The sequence below is a fragment of the Diadema antillarum genome, unplaced genomic scaffold, assembly GCF_040938485.1.
Source record: "Diadema antillarum isolate AM-2024a unplaced genomic scaffold, OU_Dant_1.0 seq00000561_RagTag, whole genome shotgun sequence".
Classification (NCBI taxonomy): Eukaryota; Metazoa; Echinodermata; class Echinoidea; order Diadematoida; family Diadematidae; genus Diadema; species Diadema antillarum.
The window spans coordinates 1,087,501-1,110,023 of NW_027271500.1; the positions used below are offsets into that span (position 1 = coordinate 1,087,501).

General features: G+C 37.5%; 2 protein-coding genes across 2 annotated transcripts in view; both read right to left on the bottom strand.

The window, feature by feature from the left end:
• Nucleotides 1–7,074, bottom strand: part of LOC139734989 (uncharacterized) — a 10,373-nt gene extending 3,299 nt beyond the window's left edge. The window contains exons 1-2 of the mRNA XM_071645765.1: nt 6,978–7,074; nt 2,666–3,134 (exon numbers count right to left, since the gene is read on the bottom strand). Coding sequence (XP_071501866.1) covers nt 2,671–3,134; nt 6,978–7,074 — 561 coding nt within the window. The 3' untranslated portion in view covers nt 2,666–2,670. The remainder of the gene's footprint in view (nt 1–2,665; nt 3,135–6,977) is intronic.
• A 7,190-nt stretch (nt 7,075–14,264) lies between these two features.
• On the bottom strand, nt 14,265–21,394 carry LOC139734990 (peroxynitrite isomerase THAP4-like). The gene is made up of 5 exons (XM_071645766.1): nt 21,382–21,394; nt 19,483–19,633; nt 18,491–18,597; nt 15,419–15,522; nt 14,265–14,384 (listed from the first exon to the last, which is right to left on the bottom strand). The coding sequence occupies exons 1-5, from the start codon at nt 21,392–21,394 to the stop codon at nt 14,265–14,267; spliced, it is 495 nt and encodes a 164-aa protein (XP_071501867.1).
• Nucleotides 21,395–22,523: the final 1,129 nt, after the last annotated feature.

Consider the following 22,523-nt stretch of genomic DNA (forward strand, 5'->3'; position numbering starts at 1 on the left):
CATTACGGAATACGTGGGAAGGCCTTGGAGTGGTTCAAGAGTTATTTGGAAAATAGAAGACAGTTTGTTATAATCAAAGATAATTGTTCAGTGATAAGAGAAGTAAATTGTGGTGTTCCGCAGGGAAGTTTATTAGGGCCACTGTTATTTATTGTTTATATTAATGATTTTTGTCAGGCATCTGAAGTACTTTCTTTCATCCATTTTGCTGACGATACCAATGTATTTTTTGCCCACAATGATGCTAATTTTCTTGTTCAAAAAGTTAATTCTGAATTACAAAAAGTGAGTAATTGGGTAAGAGCCAACAAATTATCCTTGAATGCCCAAAAAACAAAATGCATGATTTTCAGTAATACTGTTGATACTCTGAGTACAGCTATAGTTTTGAATGATATTCAGTTGGAAAGAGTTTCACATCTTAAATTTCTTGGAATTATTGTTGACGACAAACTTTCCTGGAAGTTACATATTGATTATATATCCAACACAATCTCGCGTAATATAGGCGTTATAAATAGAATGAATTCGTATATTCCACAAAAATCATTACCTATGTTATATTCTTCACTGATATTGCCTTATCTTAATTATGGTGTTTTAGTATGGGGTAACACTCATCAGAATCTACTGGATAGAGTGTTTCTCCTACAAAAGAAAGCTCTCCGTATCATCTGTTATCCTTCCATACCCTCCCACTCAAATTTGTTATTTTCCTCCAATAAGCTATTAAAAATTAAAGATTTGTTTTTATATAATTTGGGGCAATTTATGTACATGTACAGCAACGACTCACTCCCGTCCATTTTTGCTTCTATGTTTCAAAGAAATCAATCATTCCATGAGTATCCCACTCGACGCTCCAATGAATTTCATTTACCTCTTTTACGAACGATGTTTGCTAAGAACACACTTATTTACACTGGCCCAACTTACTGGAATTCCCTGAATAATGATATAAAAGATTCCCCCTCTATATATTCATTTAAAAGAAGATTAAAGTTTTCTTTATTGCAATTTTATGATCCCACAGAATTGAATTAGCCTGTTGGCTTATTTCAATTCCTTTTCGAAGAACTTGGCTTACAAGTGATATACCGTATTTTCTCGTCTCTCTTGTCCTGAGACACCTACAGAGTAGGTTTGATTTCATTTATATTATTTCTGCATCTATTTCTCTATACTTTTCTATATAATGGTATCCTTTTCACGCATCCCATCATTTTTTTCAATGAATTCTGTCGAGGATCACTGGATCTGCTCTGTCTTTCTGTCCGTTGTATTGTCTTCCTGTTAATTAGTCTTGTCTCGTTCTGTCTTGTCTATGAGTCCCCCTTTATTAGTTTCGCCGTCCCAGTTTCGTTTTCTGTTTACTCGCCTGAGTATGTATGTCTGTTTGATACTCTATCTTCCTAGAGGGCTTCCAGACTTTTTTTCTTTTTTACTTTATTCCCAGTCTTTCTTCCCCTTTTTGCATCAGTTCAATTTCTATTGACATTCTGTACTTGAGGGGCCCACATTCTACAAGCATTGTCTTTTTAGTGGGTCCCTCCATTTTTCGATGTCTTACGCATTATGTCGTCTTTATCACTTCAGTCAAGTTTCATTACAACGTATTTCTTATTCCAAGGTTCTTCGATTTTATTTTTCTCAATTTACTTTGTCTTGACTATGCAACCTTATTCTCTGTTACCAAAGAAAGTGAAATGTTTATGTTCTTTTCGAAAAATGAAATAAAGCATGAATTGAATTGAATTGAATTGAATAGGCATAGTTATGCACCTGTACGTTTACACCATGTTCCCGGCGCCCACGGCAGCCCCATTTGCTCGAAACGTGGTGCGCCGTAAGTATAGTTGAGACATTCTCCTGCCCCCCTTCGCATTCTAGTCTTGTTCGTTCCAGTCCTCGCCCCTGTGAACAGCTATAAGACGCTGTTCTCACGGCGTCGTCAGGCTAGACTATCAATATTTTCCGTCGGTCCCGCTACGGGTCGCCTCCAAGTTTTGTTGCGGTCTAGTACGTGCCGTCGTGTTTCGTTGCGTTCACCCAGTTTGATCACGGCATACAAGATTCCTCAGTAGCACTGGGACTGCAGTGGCAAATTTTTTGACAGTTTACAAATCTGACACGGCATCCAGGTCAATCACGGCCTGTCTCGTTTGCCTACAGTATTCCGTATCACCGCGTTGTTTCATGTCCATCCCGTTTTTCCACGGTGGCCTGAAACGGGGCAGCCGTGATTGCCGGAAACACGGTGTTAACGCAGCTTAACCATTATTTATTGATATTACTACCTGTACTGCTCACATCAGAATCACACGTTCCTTTTTCTTAATGCAAATGTTTCTGACAAATTTTTGACGAAAAAATCAATGGCAAGGCACATAAGTACATCTGTCTATTGTTCAGCTCAAATGTGACAGAAGGAAAATGTCACAGCTGGAATATGAATACAGATGTTGTGGAGGATTTGTTCTTATAGAGGTAGGGCTTAAAAGGGTGAAAAAAATGGAAAAAAAGTAAAAATACATTATGCTTTTTTTTCATGAAGTATCCTCAGCGATTTGTTTTATGGATCCACAGACCAAAATGCATCAATATGGAAAGTAACATATTATTGCAGGGAACTTTTAATGCACAAATATCTCGTAACATTTCATACTTTCTCTATTTCGTAGGTCGTCCATCTGTCTCCTCGTAGCATTCTGCGCAGTCCTCCACGCATCTGTCCTGGGGCCCATCCCCCTCGGGACACAGCATGGTGCCTCGGGGGCAGTCGCACTTCGGGTCACACACCGCAATACAAGCTTCGACCGTTTTACCGCACTGCGCCGGACCGCACGCAGAGGCGCACTCGTTGAAGAACAAGTTGTTTGCACAGACAGACTGGCTTTGCGTGGTTTCTGTCTCCTCGTAGCATTCTGCGCAGTCCTCCACGCATCTGTCCTGGGGCCCCATCCCCTCGGGACACAACATGGTGCCTCGTGGGCAGTCGCACTTCGGGTCACACACCGCAATACAAGCTTCGACCGTTTTACCGCACTGCGTCGGACCGCACGCAGAGGCGCACTCGTTGAAGAACAAGTTGTTTGCACAGACAGACTGGCTTTGCGTGGTTGGAACGACTTCGGCTAATAAATGAATGAACAAAAACAACAACGACAGCAAAATAAAACATGATGTAAATGACGCAATGGTCTATTAAAAGGACAATTTGCATGTATAGCACTTCACATTTCTCTTATTCTTCTGCAGTGTTTCCCTATAATGTATAAAATGTAGGTTACAGAATGATGGTTACATAATATTATTCTGGTGATATCTAATACTGATATCTGAAAGGGGACCTCCGGATGATTTCAGACGTTTACATTCGAACAACTATAGATTATATACAACTGAAAGTTCTAAACAAATTACAACTGAACAGTGCTGATGACATCAGAGCCTAATATATTTCAGAATTGTATAGCAGTGTAATTCCATTACATTTACCGCTTGCTCAACAAGTTCACGAGTGAAGAGTCTATGCATGCCTTCTAAAATCTTTTGCTCTGCTTCCGACTGAGCCCAAACTCATGCATTCTGAATATGGTGAGGCTGCCATGTCATCATCTTTGTTTATTGAAATTTGTTATAAATTTTGAAAACATTCTCATTCCTCATCTCAATCACTATAAATTCTACGAATCTATACATGGAGCTGTTGATTTATGAACTACAAGTCATGATGTGAAATTGTGAAAATTGTCTGGAATGCCCCTTTAACATCACTTTTGTTAGTACAGCTGTCACTCATCCAGGGTAATGGACGGATAATCGAATTGATGACATTGCACCAATTCGAAATTCCATACAAATATTGCCATTCCACGGCTGAATAGACAACTCTGAGTGTAAATATACTCTTTAAGAGAAATATATAGAATGTATATATATCTTGGAACTTTCCACGTGTCTAATAGTATACCAGTACACTACACTGACGAAAGCCCGAGGCAGGCTGAAAATTTTGTAATTTTTTATACATATAATTGCTTTTTGTTGAGGCATTTTGGTATCTCAAAACATGTTCGCCTCTGATTCTTTTATGGTTTCATGACATTTGCTCCTGCGACAATTACTCCCATGAAATATCAAACACAAATTCTACTTCCAAACATAACCATAACCCCAATCCTAATACTCACATCAAACTAAACCTAAACACTCTATCACAACCCTAATCCTATAACTAAGTCCTTGGAGAAAATAAGACCGGAGCAATTGTCGCAGGAGCAATGTCGTGTCATCTTCTTTTATGCATGTATTCATTCCTCTCCTTTTCTTCCGATTGAACCAAGAACTTGATTCTGCGACCATTTGCATCTTGTTTGTTTAGTATGAAAATAATAGTTGGAAGTTGAAGTCATTAAAGTAAAGTTTAACGCAACGTACTGATTTATACAAGACAAGAGAACATCCTTTGGTGAAGGCTTGAACGCCTGCACAGGATGAAGACTCCTCAAACAATGCGTCACGTGGCTTAAATATGGACGATAAAACACTAACATAAATATCAGACGGCAAATTAATCACTTGACCACAAAGAAGAGGAAAGATAAAAAGATAAAAAAGATGCTTTTTGTTATGATCTTGAGTTTCCGGCGGGAGTGTCATCGACATAAAAGGCGGATATTATCTTATACTTTACGATCCAAAATTCACACTTCCATACTTTCGTTTTAATGATAAACACTAGCCAACACACACAGATCTGTTTTTATTGCATTTCGACGTACTATACATTACTACAATTTATGAAGACCGATTTAACACCATGTGGTTTAAAACCAGACGCGTATCAGGAACCTTAACTTTGTTAGGGGGGTGATGTTCGTTACTTCGCAGTCTCATGAATCCGAAAAAGAAATAAGGCTTTTTATTCCGAAACGCACAAATTTCATATACCTATGGGTGCTCGTTAACCTGAAGATAAAGACGGGTTCATTAATCCGAACATAACAGTATGTGGCGTTACTCTGCAGGTTCGTCATGTAGGGAAGGTTCGTTATTTTGTTTATTGGAAAATGAAGCAAAGTTCGTCATTCCGAAGGTTTATTAGTCCAAATTGAAGGTTCGTTCATCCGAAAGTGAAATAAGATCCGTTACTCCGAAATTGAAACGGCAATCGTTCAAGCGAAAATGAAAAAAAAGAAAGAAGAAAAATGTTTAGAATTGTGGGATAGAGGCCTCTTCAGTACATTATCTCTCATGGTACAAACGAACTGTCCGAATTACAAAATATGTTCGTTTTTGGATTAACGAGCCTTCGGAATATCGAATCTTTATTTGTGTGTGTGTGTGTGTGTGTGTGATGTGTCATTTTCGATTTAAGGAAATTTCGGAAAAAACGAACCTTTGAAATAAGGAATCTCTCTCGGAATAACGATTATAACCATTAATAAAAGCGAATTTCATTAGTCCACAATCAAAAATCTATTTACCTTGTCTGAAGAAGCCTGCAGAAAACAGTAGGCAAAAGGTAAATAGATTTTTGATTGTGGACTAATGAAATTCGCTTTTATTAGAGTTCTATCAATCAGATGAACCTCTTCCAAGAATATAACAATTGTATCGCAGGGATATATTTCTTGTTTTACTTCCTGGTTTCATCGCTTGACAAAAACAAAAACAAACAAACAAACAAACAAACAAACAAACAAACAAACAAACCAAAACCAAAACCAAAACCAAAATAAAAACATAACCCTTTAGCGGCAATTTTCTTGGTACAACTTCCAGGATTAATCCCTTTCAAATCAAACTGCGTCGGCCCTGTATATCACAAATGTATATGCTTAGAGTTTGAATAATTATTGTGCTACACAGGTATAATCATCGCCTAAATAATGATTAGACTTTCGTGACGTACTTATAAGTATTCGTATTTGTAATTGCATTGGAAATGAAATAAATAATATGAAGTGAAAGATGAAAATAAAATATTCAGTGCGTTAACGAAGGTTATCAAGGTTCCCGACAAAACGTACACTTACCCGTTCTAACAGTGCACGTTTATTGACGTCAACGTTTGGAGCAGTATTTATTGATCATATTGATCGCAAACATAATGGAGCAGAAAGCGTGATGTTTATAGGAAAGATAAGATGACGTAGGAAGAAACAAAACGGATACAAAAAAAAAATACATTTTTACATATACTCTACGGTATATTGTATTCGATGAACTGTCCTTATCAGATGAATGAAAGTCAAATTGACAACTTGTACCGATTCGAATCATGTTTTTTTAATGGAAATACATAAGCTATTGCATTGAAAACATTTCAACAAACTTTGAAGGGATATAGATACAGAAATACATACATACTAACATTAATACGATCGACAAAAGACAAAAGGCAAGCAGAAAAACGAAAGTTTCTTGGACCAGGTTAGAAAAAAAAAATGGATGCATATAGAATTCGATTATTACATCGAAGAAAAAAAAAAGACCTCAAGATGATTTTGGATGTTTGCATTTGAGCATCTATTTATAGTAATATGGATGAGATGAATAAGAATGGTTTCAAAATTCATAACAAATCACAATGAACAAGGATGATGACATACATAGCAGCTTCAAGAGTGGGGGTTCAAGACAGGCAGAACAAAAGGAGAAAGCATGCATAAATTTCACACAGGTGAACTTGTAAAGCAAGTCATATTGAAATGGAATTACATTGCTACATTACTGGAAGAATACGGGAGCCTTCCATGTCATCATACTTGTTCAGTGCATCATGTTAAGGGGGCTTTTCAGAGTATAGAACCACAGTGAATTCCACAAATCTATACATGGCACTTTTGATTTACATACTTGATGATGTGGAATCGTATAAATTGTTTGGAATGCCCATTCAAATTCATGCAGACGAGAACGAATGAGATGTTAGTAAAGGGAAGGGTGAGGGATAGAAAGCTCAAACTTACGCTCTGGAGAAGATCTCCTCGGAGGTAGGCACTGAAGAGAAGGCGCAGCAAGAGCGATGGCCAACGCAACCACCAAAAGGATCTTTATCCCACTCATGATGTTAACAATATGAATGGTACACCTGTGCTCAGTAACGATGTGTATAGACTCGACTGGGGTACAGATCTAAAGTGAAGCTGTCAATTCCCTTGCTCTTTTCTATGAGCTCAATGTTGCGTCAATTCCTTTTCAAGCGGTGGTCACCGGTCTTTGTAGTGATGTAGTGCATATGAAGCGCGAACTGTTCAACAGAAAGACCGATACCCTTTGGTCGTGGTTTATAGGGCTACCATATGAATGATAACCAGGTGAAAATGTCTTCGAATGAAGTTCAAGAAATGTAGTGAATATTTTTGCTTTTTTCAGAATAAAATTCAAGTAATCACTAGATCATCTAAAATATGGAATGAAGTGGGACGAGTTTATAGCGAGGAAGTTTGATTTGTTATGGAGTCATAAAATGGGATCTCAAAATTACCATTTTGGTCACGTGACTGCTTATGACGTTGCTCTTTGCAATTTCATTAGCCATATAGAACACCCACGAAGAGGGCAGGGTAGGATTTTATCGCGTTTTTAATCATCACTAGTATGGGATAACGTCTTTGATAATGGACAATGCGCAATATCTTCATTTTAATGATGTCTCTTAATCAGCCAAGTCATAAAACACAAGACACATTTTGGGTCTGAAATAAATGGGAGTGTTATGCAAGTGATGTTGCATCAGCCACGTGACTAAAATGATTGTAAGAGACCCAGTTCATGTAGTATGAAATCTAGGAAAATCCAAGATAACACTCCCCAGAGTCACGGAATTTCCTCCCGCCCCTCGTTTCGAGACCGTTCTTTTTGCACGCGTCGCTTTCCATAGTGCGAGTATCGGGCCGAAAACGGGCGGCTCCCCCCAAATAAACACGAATCCGGACCTATTGTTCTGTCCACATTGGTACCGTTTTCTGAAGACTGCAGCCATTTATTCGGGGATTTACCTGACGCAAACATAATTATTTGCACGGGGTCCACACGAACACTGCGACGAAAGTGTGGAGTTAAAATATATCACCTCCTTTACTTAGTTTTATTCTTTGTGAAGATCAATCTTCGTGGTGACACGACTGACAGGGTTCTTATCTTTTGTGTCCATCTGTATCTGATTTTCTTTTTCTTTTTTCGCGGATACTGAAGTCATTGATTCTGCGATTTACCTGAAAAAAATTGAGAATTTGCAGGAAATGAATAGAAAAAATTAATATTGTGTGGTAAAAGTGACGTATAGGCCTATAACATCGCAGTTCTCTCTTCTTATTTATTCAATTATGGTGGTTGAACTTTTCAAAAGTTTTCTTCAATATTTGATGATAAAGTTTTGCACTGCAAATGTCTTCTCACTCAAATCAAGAACAAACACAAAACATAAGTAACGTTGCATGTAACCTTGAATCCGGGCATGCAACATCTATACGTAAAGCACTCCAAAAATCGCAAGCACTCGAAATGACCTTCATTCGAACTCAATACTATTCTTATATCTTTGATATATTATCAACGAGAGATCAACGACTTGGACGCATATTACATACAATTGCAAATGAGCCTTTCTATGTATAGCGTGAATTTCAAGAATCGTATTCTTATCTTCAACTTCGACTCTACAGTATACAGATTATTTGATATTTCTATAATAGGCTGAATTATCGACATGGTTTGAAAATATATTTGCAAATATAAAAATAGTTTCGTTTTCCATTTCGTTGGAACAAGAAAAAAAAAATGTTCCGGTGACACAATGGTATATTGTCACCGTAAAGCAATGGTTTATAACAAATTATGACATTGATCAATGGCCTGTATTCAGATGATACAATCATTCAGATAGTATTTCCTTTTCTGTTCTTTATGGCGGAACTTGTGGAGGAGAATGTATCCAGAATAACATATCCGTCTAAATTAGAGCCAGATGCACGGCTATGTCGGATTATTCTGTTTTTTAATTCCACAAAAGTGATTATTTGTTAGTTTTTCTGTCATTTTTTTTGAAATGTCAACTCGTCTTCAGTGAAATTGATTCAGTAGGCCTATATCGAGAACATGATAATGAAATATTATACATATTAAGGTTTTGCAATCGATCAGTTTGCGAGTCTTGGTTGTTGCCACTTCGCGTCGCGTCGGGTCGCGTCGGAAGAAGCCTCCGCCGGACTTTTTGGTTGGTAAAGGAACACCCTTTGTTATGAAGGCATGCATAAAATTTGAATATATTTATAAACTGGTCTTTATCGTGATTTTGTGTCTGTTGTGTGTGATCGTGTCGCATATAAAAGCGGGATCTCAAACAAAAACACAAGGCCCTTATATTTCACATCTATTATTAATTTCCTGCGTTCAAACAGCCAACAGTGGAAGTAGTCTTACTTGATTTGATTTAACGAATGCTATTCCGATTATCAATATATTGTATAAGTGCAAATGCAAACGGCTCAGAAGAGGATAAAAAGACTTGTTAATCCATTCCTTGAGATAACAGTATACGCACTATTCATTAACCCCGTGCATGACTCAGAATATACTCGAATACTCGATTACTTCAAAGAAGTATACTGCGCGTATACATGTACCACCACGGAGCGAAAGGATTTCTGCGAATTGAATCATGTCAGTGTCTGAAAGTTTTCTTTTCTTTGATAGCTGCTGAATGTGATCACTCTGATTTTTCATGACGAAGAGAAGCGTATATTACATCCAGATTTCGTATTGACCTTTCCCAGAATGACGATAATAATGATGAAATAAAAAAGACCTACGCCCATTTATCCCGAACATCGCATTATTCATTCGAGAATAAACACGATTGACCCGTGAGTCTTATTCTCAGTGCAAAGCTGAGAAGAAGTGTAAATATGTAGTTGCTATGGAAACAACCACCTAAAGAAGGAATGTAACTCTCGTTACAGTGACCTGTATATAAAGTCTTCTCTCTTTACTCCTTCCTTTCCGCAAGAGGAACAAGGAGACATTATTCCTCCGTTTTCTTTTAACTCTCTGCTAAATACGGAAACAAGACGGGATATCTGCGAAACCAGTGGGAAATACCAGATGTTAAGAAGTAACATTAAGACGGACCACACACATTCTGAAAAGATAACAGAGTAATTGTTTTCATAAACGTGTCAGTGTTTTACTCCGTGGCAATGCTGCTTTACAACTTGTTATTTTTCTCGTTCTTCTTTCACCAGAACTTAATATTATGTTATCAATGTTGGCACATCATTATACTTATCCTTCGCCGAAACTGGATCTTACTCCCTTTATCCCCCCCCCCCCCGTCTTTCATCTTTTCTCTTTGACACGTGCGTGGTCATACAACATTTATGTACATGTATATGATTTCATGCATGCATTATATATATATATATTATATATATATATATATATATATATATATATTCTCTGCTTTACAGCATTGAGCACTTTTCGACCCTCAACAAACCATATATTCCCGACGGATATATACCCAACGGATATATATATATATATATATATATATATATATATATATATATATACATATATACATTATTATAAGTGAAAGATATTAGACTTGGGACGGATGTTACTAATTTCTTTCACTATATGCTACCCACAAAGAGGTACCGCGTACGTTTGGGAATAGAACTATCTCTCGCACTATATATAAATATATATATATATATATATATATATATACACATATATAGGCTTATTCATAATTTTATGCATATAATTCTATGCATATATACATATCAAATATATATCTATATATCTATATCTATATATAGAATGCGAGAAGGGGTCTGACTACTAGTATATCTATCTATATATATATATAATTATGTATGAAGAGCTTGCAACCAAAAATCCATTGAAAAATGATGGATTTAGCGCCTTTTGGAAGCAAGCTCTTAATGTATATGCCTTTCAAGCGCGCATATCCTTGGTAACCCGTTGCCTATGTTAAGACCTGTTGTTGTTCTCTTAGAATAAAGATCTCCTGACAAAGTGCAGGGTGCCGGAAATTTGTGTGCTTTTGTAAATAAACTGTTGGTACATGGATTGTATTGACAGCATGATAAATTTCTGAAGTTCTGTTCTCCTAAGTTATTGATGATGTTGATTGACCAACACGTGGACAACGAATTACTTAAGACACACACACACACACACACACACACACACACACACACACACACATACACATGTACACACATATGATATATATATATATATATATATATATATATATATATATATATATACGTACAGATAACTAAAGTTCATCTCAAGAGGGAGGAGGCTGCTTTTAGCAGTCACAGAAAATGAGAAGGGATAATATGCGATGATCCTTCACTCAAGATTGTGTGTGCATTCAAATATATCAGGTGGTGGTTTGTACCTGCTGTTCTTATGGCAAAGTCCTGTATTCTTTGGATCAAAGTTGAATCGTGATAACTACAGACAGTATTGTACATTTTAAAAAAGAAAAATATCAAGTAGGACCCTTGGTCAGTTTGTGTGAATGTAGATGTTTAGATTACAGTTTTTGTGCAAGCTATAACTATTCGTAACAAAGGCTAAATAGCCTTATAAATTGGGCCAACATATTATTTTGTGGAAGATTATCGGAAATGTTAATTGTGGGTATTTAATAAGCTATTTGGATTACAAATTTCACCTCTAGACCAAAGTCTATTGGCTTTTAGGGGTTCTAGCTAAGGATATTACGCATGCTATTGTGAGTTCTGGCTATGGATTAACAATATTGTTCATCTATACATCAAAATTTGTGCGTATTCAATAATGTTTAAGCAGCATGTACATTGCACACGCGAATTTGACTGCAAAGTCCATCGTCACTGTACATGGTAGAAAGTTTGCAGAATACCATATACTGTAATATGTGCATCAACATTGGGGAATGTCTGACAACAAAGCGCCCATCTTCAGCACAGAAAAAATTTCAGCACTGAACGACACTGACATGGCAAAGATACCTTTTGCGTGTGTGATTTATTTGAAACAAATATTAAGCTCATTCACAGCTTCACACAGTATAAACTTTGTACTTTGATTTCGTAAGTCACTAACAAAAGTAAGTGGAACTTTGTATTGCAGAACTTTGAATAATTGCAAAGTACATATTATTTCATAACAAATACAGAAAAGCTGTCATCAGTTAATTCAATATACATGATATAAATCCTTTGGGAAAGTCAATTGGTACTCTGGTCTGGCAAGATCTGCACACATGTAAACTAACTCAAAAAGAAAGAAAGTGCAGAAAGAATGGGTTTCTATTGCTCAGAGGACAATGACAAAGGCAATGATGTGTACAAGAACTGTCCTATAAAGAACAGGCTGATTAAAGATTTGTCTTGGGCACAAGTCTTGGTTATAGCACGAGTATGCTTTCAGCCAACGTCAAACTTTTTAAAAAGAGACAAAGTGAAGCCGACGTTGTCGTGAGTATTGGTGTGGTATACATCCTCAAGTAAATCTTCATGTAGAATGAGATTTTGTTTAAGTTGTGAAATAACTTGAATTGACGAGGGAAAATGCGCAATCTACGAGTGAAAGTTTGGATACGCAAGACAACGCATCACAATCATTTATACATTTTATGAACATGTTCATCAATGAATGACAACTAAATTCATTCAAGTCATTCTGAACTTAATCACTACATCATCAATAGCATTTGATTCCTAAAAACTTGAAAAAAAATACATATATTAAAGTCAAATGCTGCCTTCGTAAATTGTTATGAAACATCATCCTCCAGTCCAGAAACATACTTTGCTACAAGTTTTCGTTGTGTTTTAGACTGTTTTTCAGCAAGATATTCATGACTTCCGCCATCTCAAGAAATAAAACGAGAACAACAAAATATAGTAGAAGCATTTCCACGGATTTATGAAACAATTGCATGAGATATAGCAGTGTTCATTGCATAGCATGCACAGAAAATTTCTCAAAATCATTAGCTTCTGATGGTAACGTATACGAAAGAAGAACTGTAAAAATGAAAAGATGAAAAGGAATATAATAATGGCGAGTGTGTCTGTTGGAAGTGTAAATGGAATGATGTGAGAAAACCTCTAGCAGTTTTATTAAAATCACTCACATTGTTCTTACATGATGCCTGTTACTTCACCTTCCAAATAAGTGCCTCCATCTCTTTCAAAATTCCCCACCATGGAAGCTTACAAAAGGCAATGCTCCGTTTACACCAGGTTCCCAACGGTCACAGCAGTCACGTTTCAGGCCACCGTGGACTAAACGGGACGGACGGGAGACAACCGCGACGGGATGCGACGGGCATGGACAAACGTGACAGGCCGTGATTGCTGTGGTCAGATTTTTTAATCGCTGTCAAAAAACTTTGCCATGACAATCCTTGTGCGAAAGCGAAACTTTTTAGGCCGCAATAAAACGGGGTGAACGCAACAAAACGTGGCAGAACGTAGCAGGCCATTTAGATTTACAGACGGTCCGTAACGCCACGCGACAGAAATTTTCGTGTAGTCTAACCTGGCCAGATACCGTTTAAACGTTGTCTGATAGTTACATACTTACTGTATAGCGAGGACTGGACCAAACAAGACTAGAATATGGAGGGGGAGCAAAACAGGAGAATGAGTTTTGGATATCCCATCTCCCCACGGCGCATTAGATTTCTGGAAAATGGAGTTGCCGTGGCCCCCGGGTAGATGGTGTAGGTAAACTAAGCATAAGTAAAATGACTCGTCCTCATCAACAGGCGCAGACGCATGCAGTATTGTCAGGATTCGTTACACCTATAGCCGCTACTACAATGTATAAATCATTTCTCACAATTATGCAAAGTATTCTAGCATCCACAGATAATGAATTTGTGCAGAAAATGGTGCAAAAAAAGAGAGAAAGATATTTTTATACCTCAAATTATTATGTAGACAGAATTAACCCTTTATCCTGGTTTGCTAAATCAAAATATGTTAACCATGCATATGTAGCATATTCTCAGCATGTTCTGAGTTAGGCATGCTGATAATAGAACAAGGTTATCAGCAATGCAGTCCCTTTGAAAGCACTTAATTCAACACTTTATTGCTTACTTCTGTCTTCTGTTAACTTGTTTACAAACACACATCTCTACTGATTAACATTGAAGGGGAAGTATGATGCTTGTATTGCTGTTTCATTTGACCGGAGCTGATCGTGTCGTCATCCTACTCAATCTTCTTATACTGGATCTGGAAATGCGGAGCGAGATCTGGTGTCACGGATGTTGCCATGGACATCTTTTGCTCCAGGGTGTTCGCATTGATCAGCTTGAACGTTCTGGTGATCTGTAGCAAAAAAAAACCACACACACAAAGCAGCTAAAAAAAACACAAACAAAAACAAGCTATTGGAGACCAGTTTGAACAGGAAAGGAAAAATTGCTCCTTTGTTCGAGGAAGATGACCTTGCCGCGTATGAAGGGACACCAACATGTACATGTACATCAGTGTGTGTGTGTATGTGTGTGTGTGGGGAGGGGGGGGGGGGTTCTGAGCATTATTGCGACATGGGAGATTAGAATTTTTTTGACACACCACCTCATTTCAAGTAGGTTTTCCTTGCCCTTTCAACATATTGTTATTGCAAACAAAAGCATAATGATGTAGCAATCACCATTCATTATCTATTGTGTAATTGGAATTGTATGTTTTTGAAAACTGGTAATCTTCATAATTTTTTAAGCCCATAGGGATGTACTAGTCATGCGCTATAAAGCACTGTTGATTATTATCATCATTTTTATTATTATTATATTATTTTTATTATATTATCATTGTTATTACTATTATCGTTGTTATCATTATTATTATCATTATTATTTTCATTACTATTACTATATCATCATTATTATACTACTAGTACTACTACTACTACTACTACTATGGGCATCTGGTCAACCAGCAAACGATCTCTGTACGAACAACTCACTGCATGGGGTCATCCCACTAGACCGACACCCACGAGTCATACAGCCCACGAGTTCGACATTGAAGACAAGGTCTATGAGTCACACAGCTCACGAGTCATACAGCCCATGCTGAGTTCGACCAGGAAGGTGGGTATCCTGGTTCGACCCTATAGGCAAATACAGCCCATGAGTTTGACTAGGTAAAAAAAAAAAACAGCCCACGAGTTCGATAGATACAACACGGGTGTCGGTCTCGTGGGTCTTGATAGTAGTATCGAATTATTAATGGGTTGTATGACTGTGTAACTCATGAACTGTATGACTTGTGAGCTGTATATGACTCGTGGGCTGTATGACTCGTGGGCTCTATGACTCGTGGGTGTCGGTCTCGTGCCGTGCACCCCAACTCACTTTGGTGGTCTTGGGACCTTTGGCGAACCACACGTTGCTGACAGAGGTCGACTCCAGGCTTAGCTCCGTCCCGTTCACCTCCCCTTCCGCCATCTCAACCACACCTAGAGAGACACAAAGGGGATACAATTCGTTGCTGGCCGAGTTTGAAGGCAACCTTGATGATGTTTAAGGTATTGTTTACCATTGGGAACAACGATTAAAAATAGTTTTAATTACTAGTATAAAATTTGATGCATATAAGCAGGTCTGTTGTGTCACATCCTACCATATAGAAAATCGCGATAAAGCCAAAAATATAGAGATGTTGCTATTTTTCTCAATAAACCATAACTGCAGACGGTTCATTCTATAAATAATCATAACTATTGCTCACATTTTGTATATATGAAATAATAGCATTGATTATAATGATGAACATTTTTTAATTGGTTGTTTCTATCCCTTACTCACATTTTAGAACTATTTTGGAGCACTAAAGCTGGGTTTTTTGTTTTTTGTTTTTCTGAAAATGGTGGAAATGCCTTAAACGCAATCGATAGACAGTCTCGAAGATAACCTCAATAAGTGTGACAATAGTGATACATCTATACATGCCAGGGGCGGATCTAGATCCGGATTCCGCAAAAAAAAAAAAAAAAAAAAAAAAGGGGGAGGGGGGAGCACCGGCAGCAAAAAAGAAAGAAAGAAAGAAAGAAGTATTTCTGGTGCTACTTCCGGGTTTCATTTCATCTTGTCTTTTTGTTTTTGTTTTTGTTTTTGTGTTTGTTTGTTTGTTTTTTAATAGAGGGGGCACGCGCCCGGTATACTACGCCTCCTCATGTATCCGCCCCTGCATGCACTACCATGACTGTCACTTTCAAGTTCGAAGGCACTATTAAAAAAAAAAAATCAATGAAGTCATTGTTGTTGTCTGAGTCGTCCGTTCCCGGTCGAGTTTGGAAGTACAAACTGTAGCTGAAGTATGATGTATTGCTAAGTATTAAAGGACAAGTTCACCTTCATATACATGTGGATTGAGTGAAGACAACAATATTAGTAGAACACATCAGTGAAAGTTTTGGGAAAATCCGACAATCCGTTCAAAAGTTATGAATTTTTAAAATATCTGTGCAATCACTGCTGGAGGAGAAGACTACTACAGTGTATGATGTCACATGCGTACAACGACATAAGGAAAATAAAAAGAGAATTTCACAAAACTTGACTTTTTGAATAAAGTGCTAATTTCTTCGACTTGTTACTGACTTATGTTAGGGGTAATATTATTCCCCCTGACTTCTGAAAGAGAGAAGTCGAGTGTTCCTTTATTATGCGAGAAAAGTGAGAATATCTTGAATTTTCTTTATACTTTCTTTATATAGTTGTACTCATATGACATCACAAGCTATAGTAGTATTCTCATCCAGCCGTGACTTAGCAGAAACTTCAAAAATTCATAACTTTTGAACGGATTGTCCGATTTTCCTCAAACGGTTATTGATGTGTTCTACTAATATTGCTGCATTCACTCAGCCCACATGTCTATGAAGGTGAATTTGTCCTTTAATGATAAATGGTCATGTGTGTATAGGTGCTTTGTGTGATTGCCGAGTGCTGACTGGCACAAAAAAAAAAACAACACAGTTCTACCTGCATTGTATATATTGTTCACACTCTATGCAACAGAATGTTTAAGCAAAAGTCTTAATCTTCATTTAAATAGAATGCAGTCGCATAGTCAAGTTTTGATATCTTCATACAAAAATCTCATTTTGTTTGTTTCATTTTTCCGTCTGAGCTCTGGCTGGATAGCTCAAATAATCAGCTGCACTAGCTGGTCTTCCATGGGGCTCAGCGGGGTGTGAGGCGGGACCACTTCACCGGGTTATAAAGACAAATTAGTACAATGTATATCCTGCTTATTGCAATGAATGGATGAAGCGGGATCTTTTACGTGTATGGGTTGCGACTCCAGCTCTCGCACACGGGAACTTCATTTTATGTTCTATCCGAGTGACAAATTATTTTCACGCTCTCTGCTCTCCTTAACCCGGGACTTATAAGAGCAGCAATATTTTAAATGACTTCAGTGATATATTGTACAGATGTGGTACATGTACTCAGAGTTTTAATCTATTTTTGTAGAAAAATTCAAACAGAAGGCATAAAGATCACCCCATACAGCAGTCTCCAATTCTTCCTGTTTTTTTTCTTTTTTATCAAAGTACTATAGAAATAATATCATAGACTTTATGAAATACTGGCACATTCTATTGTATTTAAGTAATGAACATTCAATTTCTCAAACAAATCATATACATCACAAACAGGAATCAAGTACTGTGTTGGGCAATCTGAAACTGATGCACACAAATGATATAAGTGCCCGGTTTTAGCTACATCACTGATATTTTGATAAAGAAATGAGATAAGTGCCAAATCAGCTTTCTCGCCGATCTTTTAAAAATGTGCCTCGCGTTTGTTTGATGAAGCCACGTATCAGCTACTTCATCCAGCTATCACTTAAATACTTATGGCTTACATTACGTTTCAGTTGGCGTTTCATTTCACATTGACCCTTTGATCATTGATGTGGGGGAAAAGACTACATATAACACTTCCATATCCTGATTGAGAAGAAATATTTCTCAGAACTTTCACATTATAGTACTTACACCACATCATCCACCGTGTAAAATCATCCACAGTCCCATACTAATAGCTATAGCACAGCTGACTACTCACCAAATTACCTGAACGAGGGATATGGTTCCTGCCCCCAGCGTACTGCAGAAAAAATGTTGCTCATCACAAGAAAGCGATGATGAAAGCATATAACTGCCTCTCATTCATGTCTCCATCTCATCAAAAGTCAAATAACTTTGACCCCATGTTAACCTGCGCTTGGAAACCACGAGAAGAAGCTATGTCATTTTTTCAAGATGTGAAATGAGTCTCACAATCAAGAGTGTCTTTCACATTCATGATATATGATCCACAACATGATCATGGCAACACCTCATCATTAACCTGATTTTCCTTTGTCTGAAAGGCAACGGTTGTACCAAGGCCATCATGACACCTGCTTACCATTGCTGACACTCGACAAGAATGCCGCACGTTTGGTGCCAACGTTAACTTGGAGAAAGCCACACTCACTGTGGAAGGGCTTGTTCTTTACGTCAAGTGCTGAGGAGCTGTCAATTTAAGAGACAAAAAGTGATGACAGGCTCGTACGATATCTTTTTTTTTTTGGACGCTAAAGAATAAAAAATGGATTCCATTTCAAACAAAATATTGATTTGAGCGTGAATTTAAAGTCAAACTTTCGCGATAACTCAGTAAAAAAAAAAACAGGTTAAGGACAAAAATAAATGTTACATTTGAAATATTCTGACCTTTACCGATAACTTCCTGATGATCATATTAATCATAATGTGGGAAAAACATTATCATGTTCGCATACACTAATTGGAACTGATTAAAGGGATGGCATAGTATTGGTGATGAGAATTGAGCTTTCAACTTTTTCATTGTTTTTGCAAGACACTAAGAAACCACTAATGAAATGTTACAGAGCATATAATTCTAAGAGAAGCTCAAAGTTTATGCTTTGAAAATCGGGTTCGAGATGGCTGAGATACTGAATCTAAAAAACAAAGTTAACCAAAGTGATACAAATAAAAGATGGGCCCACCTTTTAGCAACATCTCCTTGTTTTGGATATCCCAGCCATTCAAAAATCAATTTTCATCAAATAAACTTTGGATCTCTCTTAGAATTATACAGACTTATACTTATAAAATTAATATTTGAAGTTGTGGAAAGGTTTTCATAATTTTCTTGTGATCTGGTGGTCATTCAAATAAGACACAACTATATACTTTGTTTCCTTTCAGCTACTGAGATAGCAGAATGGGTTATAATATAAATAATATCAAATTATAAATTACTAGACCATAAAAACGCGAAAAATGCCTGGTTTACAGGGTTTAGCATGGTCACGATTGTTGCAAGATAGCAAGTTACTTACAATCAATCAAAATTAATCAATTAATTGATTACAATCAATCAAAAAGTACCTGAATTGCATCATTGGCAACCCAACGTTTGAGAACGTAATGGACTCCTTGAGGGAGAAAGGTTGAATGGTCGGGTAAAAACCCTCTCCTTGTACGGATTCCCACTTGCCTAGCAACCACTTCAGCGGCTTGACGGCATCATGAAGAGGGGCTGGAGACAAGACAATCATTAGAAAAAGGAGAGGTCAAAGCCTGCATCTTGACAAACTAATCCTACCATTCAACTGAAAACATCCATTTCCAGAGTTTGAATTAAAAACAAACAAAATAACTAATAGCCCTACCTTCTCCCAAAAAAAAAAGAAAAACGGGAAAAAATATATATAGTGGCTGCTTCAGAAACAAAGAAATATAAGATAATTTATTGTGAAACAATACTAAAGATTCCACACTCGTCCCAAATCCCATCTGAAAACATAAAGACAGAGGAAACTATGTACAGACAACTTCTTGCTCAGGAATTTCGGTCACTTAGAGTATTTCCATCATAAATTTTATCCAGAAAGATGAGAGATCATCTATCATTTCATTTTTTATTTCCACAGGGTAGATAAAAAGACATACAAACATTTTGTCATGAGCGCAACTTACATCATGCAAGATGCAATGCAATAAAATTTATAACACGTGGGGGAATCAACAACAGGCCATAAAGGCCTTTCAAAGGCTGATCCCTGACAATTAAAATGGTACAATTATTAATTACTATCACAGAACAAAACATTACGGAATACATTGGACTATACTGATGACAAAACATTACAATAAACAAGTGATCAGGCAATATAAGTCATTCATGCGTGTGTCAAACGAGATCACTGAATCAAAAGAAATTGTTTATACTTTCTTTCAAACGATGAAAGACTAATAATGGTATTTTTAATGTTGTCTGGTAAGTTATTCCACAAAAGTGGGCCAGCATACCTTATAGTACGTCTAGAAGCATTGTATTTATAAATTGGAATATATAACTTATTATCGTAAGAAGTTAGAACACTTCAACTGAATGGGAGGCTCTTATAACTAGTGACTCAGTATACCGTGTCATTTGCATCTGACAGAAATCTTTAACATCACGCCCGGCCCCCTCACACAGGTGGTTAACGATGCACATAATTATTATGCTTATTCAAGGTTTCTTAACGGAGATAACCCCCTTCAAGGGAGGGAAGGGTTTAAGATTTTGACCCCTTTTTGGAAGAGAAGCCAGCAAAATTACCTCCCTTGAATTGGAAGGGAACCGAGTATAGCAGCATCACATATATTTGTAGTGCATCTGGCTCCAAATGTTTTGCGAAGAAAAGCCTGGACCGGCATGCTTTGCACCAAAACATGCACATCAGTGTATACTATAAGCACATTCGGGAGATCGGGCAAACACCAGGAAGACCCCAAGCCTCTATTTTGGAACCTTTTTTTTGTGGGGGTGGGGAGGAGCTAGGGAGGAGGGAGGGAGGGGTTGAAACCAAACCCATACTAATACCATATAATCCCTATTTGGATCCTTTGGGAACGATTTGAAAGTCGCCTTAATCAAAAATGTTTCGGGGAAAAATACTAAGTGACCCCCATTTCAATGATTTTTCCCGACTTGGACCCCTATAGACGCCTTTCCGGAAAAATCGGGAACGCTCAGATGACCACTTTATAGAGATAATAGCTAACAGTTGGTAAGACAGTAATACTACATAGAAAACAGTACAGCATAATAATGTATAGGCTTATAAGCAAATACAGTGTATCACTGAACTGCTTCTCGATTTAATTATGACCATAAAGTACAAACTTTATGGTCATAACTTATTAAGTAGAAATCATACTCTGGACAGAACCGAGCTGAGTCGCATCAGACTGAAAACAAAAGAAGTATAAAGTGTATCAACTATAATCACAATTTACCTGATGAAGTCATCCTGTAAATCTGAAATTTCGAACAAAACTCGGGAACAGGTACTTAGGACTCTCCGATGTCAAACACCAGCAGCCTATAGGGTGTGCTCAACCGGTTATTTTGTTCTTCTGCGTAATTTATAAAAACACAGAAAATCTCGCTCCAGATAACCAGGCTCTGTAATTCTGCGAGTTTATATACCAGATGACAGTTCAGCATCTCGCACAGAGTGCACGCCCGGCCAACTCGTCGGCACCCGGCTGTTCGTACGTACGTCGTGTGAACGTGGGTGCCACTTCCGCTCGCATTTACCCTGGCGAACTTGTCCCGTCCTCGCTTAACCGCGATTGCAGTCTATCAATACCACGGGCTTGATGATCACATGGTGAATTACGCAAGATCATGTTGACGCTTAGATCCGATATAGTGATAGTGTTTATCTGATAAACTAAGACGAAAACAAGGAGGAGCCTGATAATTCAACAGGAATGGGATGCTGTCTAGATCCATCATATTATTGACCGCCCAGTTCGGGGTTCCAGTTTGAGCATGAGCAGAAAAAGGACATTAATTTTGTACCGAGAGACAGTTTGGATTTTAATTTCACTGAGATAACCATCTGTAATGCTATGATTATTCATGGATGCTTATAAATGGTGCCTGCCAGTACATTAACCTGACAGCAAGCCTGGTATTTGGCAGAAAAAGTTTCTTAATGTATTCAAAACAGCACAATGAAATAGATGCTTCCCAAAGTGTTGATTGACGAACCATTCTGGTCACTTCATCTATATTCACAGGTTCATTCTTTGTTAGAATACGAGTTCCATAAATTGCTATAACATGTTGGGCAAGCTGCTGCATTTAATATGTCGCTTTGAATTGAGTGAAGTGCCTAACCAACTGAGAAAAATGAAAGGTCATTTGTACCCATGTGCATATGAGCTATCTCCGAACTGGTTTATTGTGCTTTGAAATAATCATATTGTAGGCCCTATACTTTGGAATAGGCGAAGACGAAGGGGCTCGGAGCCCCCCATAACAAGACATCCCTTTCTCAGTCCAGAACAATATTTCTGCAAGGAAGGAAATTTGCGCTGGCACATTTTAATTCACTCCAAACAATTTTGTTTCTTTACGAGATTTCAAG